This window comes from Hemitrygon akajei, chromosome 9 (assembly GCF_048418815.1).
Source record: "Hemitrygon akajei chromosome 9, sHemAka1.3, whole genome shotgun sequence".
In the NCBI taxonomy this organism is placed as follows: domain Eukaryota; kingdom Metazoa; phylum Chordata; class Chondrichthyes; order Myliobatiformes; family Dasyatidae; genus Hemitrygon; species Hemitrygon akajei.
Genome location: NC_133132.1, coordinates 62330799 through 62338322, shown reverse-complemented (window position 1 = coordinate 62338322; position 7524 = coordinate 62330799). Strand labels below are relative to the sequence as shown.

General features: G+C 42.8%; 1 protein-coding gene across 1 annotated transcript in view; it reads left to right on the top strand.

The window, feature by feature from the left end:
- Positions 1-1079: 1079 nt before the first annotated feature.
- Positions 1080-7524, top strand: part of lin9 (lin-9 DREAM MuvB core complex component) — a 156545-nt gene continuing 150100 nt past the window's right edge. The window contains exon 1 of the mRNA XM_073056107.1: positions 1080-1136. Within this exon, the coding sequence (XP_072912208.1) occupies positions 1106-1136 (31 nt within the window). The 5' untranslated portion in view covers positions 1080-1105. The remainder of the gene's footprint in view (positions 1137-7524) is intronic.

Sequence of the window (7524 nt, the reverse complement as noted above, 5' to 3'; positions counted from 1 at the left end):
TGTAGAATTTTATCATGTAAGTAGTAAATTGGCAAAAGTATATTTTGTAGTCTTGGTTTTGTACTTTATCTATTGTGTCTACACCTTTAAGAACTATTTAGACCACTTGATAAAACTTTGGATACATGCAACATTTGAATTTGTTCATCTATAAATGATGCTTGTTTGCCGTCAAACTGAATAACATAGTAAAGTAACTAGACTCTAAAGTGGTTAAGAAGACGAGCAGGGTATTTTCCATGAAATATGAGCTTGGGGGCGTGGGTCGCGGATTTAATTTTGTTATTATTTTTAGGTTTCCCTCGGAGTCATTGATTGGATTGTGGGGTCACAGAGCGGCCACAGTGGGGCCTGCAGAGTATTACGAATAACGGCACGGATGGACGAGTAATTCGAGAGGTGATGCGCTCCTTATCATTTATATTGGCCATTTGTGTGGCAAAAGGATCAAAGAGCCATCCTAAACGCTACTTCCCCACTCTGAAGAGGGCTGGGCTAAAGAATAACATTAGTCGGTGCGGCTGTTAGAAAAGGACCATATGCTTATAATAGTTCACCGTTTGTTGAAGGGGGACACAAGTTCTGTTCGAATTAATATAAAACACCATTTGGGGCTATTCATTCCTTGAAGGATGTGACTGACAGCAGCGGAGAAAGAGAAGAGTTTGACCAGAACCTTGCTGACATTATTAAGTTCAGCGAGGTAAATTAACTGGGCTGCAACTCTAATACGCAGCTCAGAGGAAGGATGTTATTTAAAAGCGAAATTCCTGTGCACAGTTTCGGCTCCCGGATTAATTGACGTGCAACTTATTTTGCAACTCTTCTCGCGGTGAGTGCCCGCGCTACCGACGTAATAAGAGCAGGCCAGTCGGCCCCTCAGCTTGAGCCTCCCGCCGTTCTCTGTCCACACGCCTGTCCCCAACCCCAAAGCGCCCCTTCCTTTCCAGATGCCATCCCCCGAGCCGGGGCTGCCCCGTGCCCCGCAGCCAGGGGCTCCCCCCGCGCCCAGTTCCCCGTCTCCGGGTTCCGGCTCCTTTGGATCTGCCGCCCTGACCCACAATGCCGCGCGGCGGCCTTTGAAAAGCGGCGCGGCCGATTCAAGATGGCGGAGGTAGAGGAGCTGCCGGACGAGAGTGAGTCTGGGCGGGCGAAGCGCGGGCGTGTGGCAGGAGACCCGGGTCTGCCCTGACAGCCCTTTGACTGACAGGGGGAGGGCTCGGCACTCCTCCACCCCGGGCCCGCTAAGGCAGTTGGCGGTGGCAGGAGCTGCGGCCCAGGTTGTGCCGTCTGCCGGTTCTCCCGGGGGCTGGAGTGTTCGGGAGGGGCGGAGGAGAAGGGTGAAGGCCCGGCGTCGGCCACTGACACTTTCCCCCTCGGTCACAAGCCCAGGGTAGAGGTAACAGTGGCCGCCCCTCTTCACCTGTGAGCGATGCCTGTCAGTCTCTAGGCTGGGTGGCTCCCACTCCCCCCTCCGGGCTCAGCGTCCCGGGAGGGGTGTGGGGTGAGATAGGTTGGCTAGGGGTGGCTTGGGATGGATGGGTGAGTGGGTGAGATGGTGGAGAGTGAAAGGCGTAACAGGTCTCATCCACGGGACGGTATTCAGGTAGAGGGGGCTTACAACAATCCCCCCCCCCCCACCGTTTAAAATGTTATGTATTTAGATCTGGGAATTAATTTACTTCTACGTAGATAATTGCTTGGCTTGGTTATTATATCTACTTGGCAATCAGTGCTGTGATTTTATTGTGTTCAGTTTTTTTTTGGAAACCAGTTTAAAAAGTCTACTGGCTACTTAAATCAGCCAGAACCTTTGCTGTTTACATCTGGGGCAATATCCAAGGAGAGGTGATAGGTGAAAGTATAAGTGGCTAACTGTTTCATTCCTCGACTTTGCATTTGTGAGATATTAAAGATTGTGAGTTGTTCTTGAATTAGAAATAGGAGGGTTTGTGAAATTATCAGATTTCAAAGTTCAAAGTAACTTTATTATCAAAGTTTATATATGTTGCCATTTACAATGCTGAGATTCACATTTTTGCGGGTATGCTCTATAAATCCAATAATCATAATAGAATCAATGAAAGACTGCACCAACAGAGCAACCAGTGTGCAAAAGACTAAGAAATTGTGTAAATACAGAAAGAAAGAAAGCAATAACAATAATAAATACCAAGAACATGAGATGAAGAATCCTTGAAAGTGAGTCCAGAGGTTGTTGGTCAATTCAGTAAGTTGAGTGAAATTATCCCCTGATGATTGAGGGGTATAACTATTCCTGAACCTGATGGTGTGGGTCCTAAGGCTTTTTACCACCTTCCTAATGGCAACAGCAAGAAGAGAGCATGTGGGGTCCATGATGTGGATGCTACTTTCCTGTGAGAGTGCTCCATGTAGATGTGTTCAATGGTGGAGAGGTCTTTACCTGTGGTGGACTGGGCTGTATCCACTACTTTTTCTAGGATTGACTGTTGAAGGGCCCTATCTGAAATAATCCGAAGTACAGCACTGAATACAAGCTAAAGTTGTTATATATACACTTGGAAAATAAGATTTCTCATTTTGAGAAGCTGATGCTCTGTTTCCACATAAATGTTGATGGAGAAAATTAGGCCTTCTATAATGTTTGCAAGTACTACATGAGAATTTACTGTTTGGGATAATTGCCCCAGTTTAAAAAAAATAAATGCTTTGCTGACTTAATATTCTGGGTTACAATAATAATGTCTGTGAAGTATGCATCACAAGATCTTGTAAATCTCTGAAGTATTTACCCTTAGAGTAATTTGAAATGACAATGTATTTGTGAATTGCCTACTAACTTGAAATATCATAGGTTTCAAGGAACTGGATACCTTGATCATTTAAAATTTAACTTGTTGAAACTTTGGATCAAGGTACCTGCATTTACTTCAAATGCAATTGGACAGGGACTTAAAAATGACAAACTTTCGAGCTCATGGGGTGGGGGGAAGCAGGAGAGTGAAACAACCTGGAAGTTGCTTTGAGGAACTAAGATTGGTATGATAGACTCATCCTCTGGTGTGACATTCTTAGTTGCTTTCAGCCATCCTTTCTTACTTCCATATAGAAACTTTGATGAGGCCTTCATCCAAATGTCTGGATTCATTTGGTTCCTCAGTCTCTGGTCTTTTCACTTCTAGCACTGATGGCCCTGCTAATGATATTGGTACAGATTTGGGTACTTTAATTTCTAGGGTTGCTAAGTTTGATCATTGTCAGATGATTGCTGAGATGAATAATAGTGAAAAAAATAATAGTATAGTTATTATTTACTTGTATTTGGGACAACAGTATTGAGCTTGCTCAACAAATTGAAAGAAAAATGCCAAAAATATGCACAGAGTGAATTTGCTTTTTATGTGGAACAGAGAGCGGAACAGTGCAGCACAGACCTTGTGGGTCAATGATGCCAAGTTAAATGAAATCTCTTCTACCTGGATATGATCCATATCCTCCTCTCCATGGGCATTCATGATCTAAAAGACTTTTAAAAACCTCTATTGTATCTTTTTCTGCCAATACCTCATTCCAGACACTCATCAGTCTCCATGTAGAAAGCTACAGAAACAAAGAAAGTGCCCTGCACATCATCTTCAAAGTGAAACACAAGATATTCCGCAGGTGCTGGAAATCTTGAGCAACATACAAAATGTTGGAGGAACTCAGGTTAGGTAGCATTTATGGAGAGAAGTAAACAGTCAATGTTTTGTTACAAAACCCTTCATCGGGACTGGAAAGGATGGGGGAAGGGAGCCAGAATAAGAAAGTGGGTGAGGGGTGGGAGTGCAAGCTTGGTGAAACCAAATGAGAGGGTGAAATGAGATGCTGGGAGGTGATATGTGGAAAGGGCTGAAGAAGTAGGAATTGAATAAGGAGAGGACAAGTGAGGAGAAGAGGTATGAGGGGAGACAGAAGGGGGAATGGAAAAAGAGAGAAGGGGGATGGCGAGAAACTGATGTACATTCCATTGGGTTGGAGGCTACCCGGATTGAATATAAGGTGTTGTTTCTGCAACCTGAGAGTGGCCTCATTGGATCCATAGAGGAGGCAATGAACTGACATGTCGGAATGAGAATAGGAAGTTGAATTAAAATTGATGGCCACTGGGAAATTCTGTCTTTTGTGGCAGTCAGAGAAAAGGTGTTGACAAAGTGGTACTCCAATCTATGTCGGGTCTTGCTGATGCAGAGGAGTTCGCACCAGATACAGTCGTTGACCCCGACAGACTCACAGGGGAAGTGTTGCCTCACCTGGAATGACTGGTTGGGGTCTTGAATGGTAGTGAGGGAGGAAGTGTTGGAGCAGGTGTAGCACTTGTCCTGCTTGCAGGGATAGCTTGCCAAGAACATGGTCAGTGGGGAGGGGTGAGTGGATAAGGGAGACATGTAGTGAGTGATCCCTGCAGAAACTGCAGGGGGAGGGGGAACGGAAAGATGTGCTCAGTAGTAGGGTGCTATTGAAGATGGCAGAAATTATGGAGGATATTGTTCTGGACATGGAGGCTCGTGCAGTGGTAGGTAAGGACATAGAGAAGTGGATGAAGGGTAGCATTGATAGTAGAGGAAGAGAAACCCTGTTCCTTGAAGATATTCTTGAATGGGAAGTCGCATCCTGAGAACAGATGTGGTAGAGACAGAGGAACTGAGAAAAGGAAATGGCAATTTTACAAGTGACAGGGTGGGAAGAGGTATAGTCAAAATAGCTGTGAGAGTCCAGGAGGTTTAACATTTAAACCTTTAAACATTCCCTGTCTTGCCTTAGATACACGCTTTCTGGAATTTGAGATTTCTACCTTGAGGGAAGAAGATTCTGACTATCATATTTATGTGTCTCATAATTTTATAGATTTTTATCAGATCTTCCCTTGGTTTCTGCCAGTCTGGGGAAAAAATACATCCCAGGTTTGTCCATCTTCTCTATACAGTGACTTAAAAGTATTCAGCCTCCACAACTACTTTCATATTCTACTGTCATTTTCTAATTTTAAGATATATTAAAGTAGGATTTTGAGCTAATCTACAAAACATTGTGCATCATGTCAAATCAAAAGAAAAATTCCAAAACCTGTCAACAGTTTACTAAACATTGAAAACCAAAATTGAAGGGCTGAAAAAATATTCACCCCCAACTTTCCTCAGTTGCAATATACTTTATTACCATACCAACTCACCTATTTTGTTGTAGAAAATTGGAGGATCACCTGTTTTCAATGAATTAATGAGAACAAGTACCCACTCTCTCTGTAAGATCCAACAGTATGGTAGATTTTCAACAGACCAAACCAAAATGAAGACGAAAGAGCATTCAGGACAAGTTGGAGAACTGATAATGGAGAAGTACAAATCTGGTAAAGGGTCAAAGGTGCTGGCCATACCTTAGAGCTCAGTGTAGTCCATCATGAAAAAGTGAGGAAAAAGTACGAAACCATAGCCACTCTGGCTAGGTTAAGCAGTCCCTCTAAACTTAGTTGCCGGAGGAAGATTGGCACTCGTAAGAGAGGCTACTGTGACAACAACAGCAACTTTGAGTGAGCTGCAGAAAACAGAGGCCGCAAAAGAAAGCATATCCTTGCCTGTCAAGACTTTGCAAAGTTGTACATTGAAGATACTGTAAATGTGTGGAGGCTCTGGTGGTCAGATGAGACTAAAGTTGAACTTTTTGGCCTCAACATTAAGCAATGTTACTGCATATCAGCCAGGTAGCACTATCCCTACTGTAAAGTATGGTGACGTAGCATTATGCTGTGGGGATGCCTTTCAGCAGCAGGAACCGGAAACCTGGTCAGAATTGATGGGAAGGTGAATCTTGCTAAATACATTGATCATGGATTTATAAATTTAAAAAAACCTGCTAGCTTTGGCCAGAAAACTTAAACTGGGGAGGAAGTTTATCTTTCAGCAGGACTTTGACCCAAAACACATAGCTAGAACATTAATGGAGAGGCTTAAAATGAAGAAAATTGATGTCCTTAAGTGGCCCAGTCAGAGTCCTGACTTTAACCCAATCGAACATCTGTGGCAAGACATCAAGGTTGCTGTGTACTGCTGCTCCCCAACTAACCTGGCACAGTTTGGGTAATTTTGCAAGGAGGAATGGGCGAATCTTGCTCCATCACATTGTGCTAAACTGATAAAGATTTATCCAGAAAGACTACTAGCTGGAGTAGCAGCGAGAGAGGGTTCAACTAAATACTGAGCAAAGGTGATGAACGCTTTTGAACTGACATTTCAGTTTTTGGATTTTTAGTGTTTCATGCTTTACAATTTCCCCAGTTTTGGCGGCTCTGCTGTGATAAAGGAGCATGTGATTTACAAATAAAAATTCTCAGTTAAATTGATCAAAAATTCCTGTTTGTAGTACTCATTTATGTGAACAAAGGGCTGGGGTCTGAATACTTCTACAAGGCATTGTAACTCATGTAAAGAATTTCATAGAGGATAGTGAATCCTTGGAATTCTTGACTGAGCACCTTTGGCAGTTCAGTTGTGTACATTCAAGATTGAGGTTGATAAGTGCAGAGATACTTGAGAGATATGGGAACATTGAATTGAAGTATGTGGTCTTATTGAATTGTGGAATGGTTGCAGGGGTTTGAGTAGATTCTTCTTTATATAGTAGCCTTTTAGATATTGAGAAAATTAAAGGATGTGTTTGTTATTGGAAAGTGGCACAGTTATTAAGTAGTGTCCGAGAGTCAAAGTAGGCCCTTTGACCCAGTACACATGTGCTGACCAAGTTGTCTACCTGAGCTATTTCTTTGTGGTTACATTCAGATCAAATCCCTCTAATTCCTGAACTTTTATATCCCTACCATTAACCAAGGGGTCTGTGGACCCTAAGTTGGGAACCCCTGCTCTAAATCTTTTCTATCCATCTATCTGTCTAAATGTCATTTAAAATTTATAATTGTACCTGCTTTCCTACTTCGTCTGGCAGCTATTCCACACCCACCAGCTTCTGTGTGGAACACATTGCCCCTTGTATCCCTTTTAAATATTTCTCATCTCACCTTAAATCAATGCCCTCTAATTATAAACTCCACTACCTAGGTGAAAAAGATTTGTATGTGTCTTTATTGAATGACAAACAGGTACAAAGGACGGAATGGCCCACTCTTTGTTTTATATTTGAGAGGCTTGGCATTCACTATATGAAATTGCTACCCTAGTTCAGTGGTCTAATAATTTGTTTGCATGTTGTAGCATTCAGTGTGATGGACTGATAGACAGAATGCCAGTTGAGTATGGAAATACATGGCAAATCCCACCCACCCATTATTGATTTAATGTTACATTACAAATATTGTTTCCTTCACTTGTCCTTCATGTATAAAATAACACTGGAGAGTTCATTGCAGCAGCTATTTCTGCACTGAAATTCATGGACCATGGTGCAATGGAAGCACAGGCTAGGATTAACTTGATAGTTTTAATCTTGGGTAGAGTCACACTTAACAAGGTTGTGTAGGAGCAAGATTCTCTCAGCCTGTCCATCCTGGGG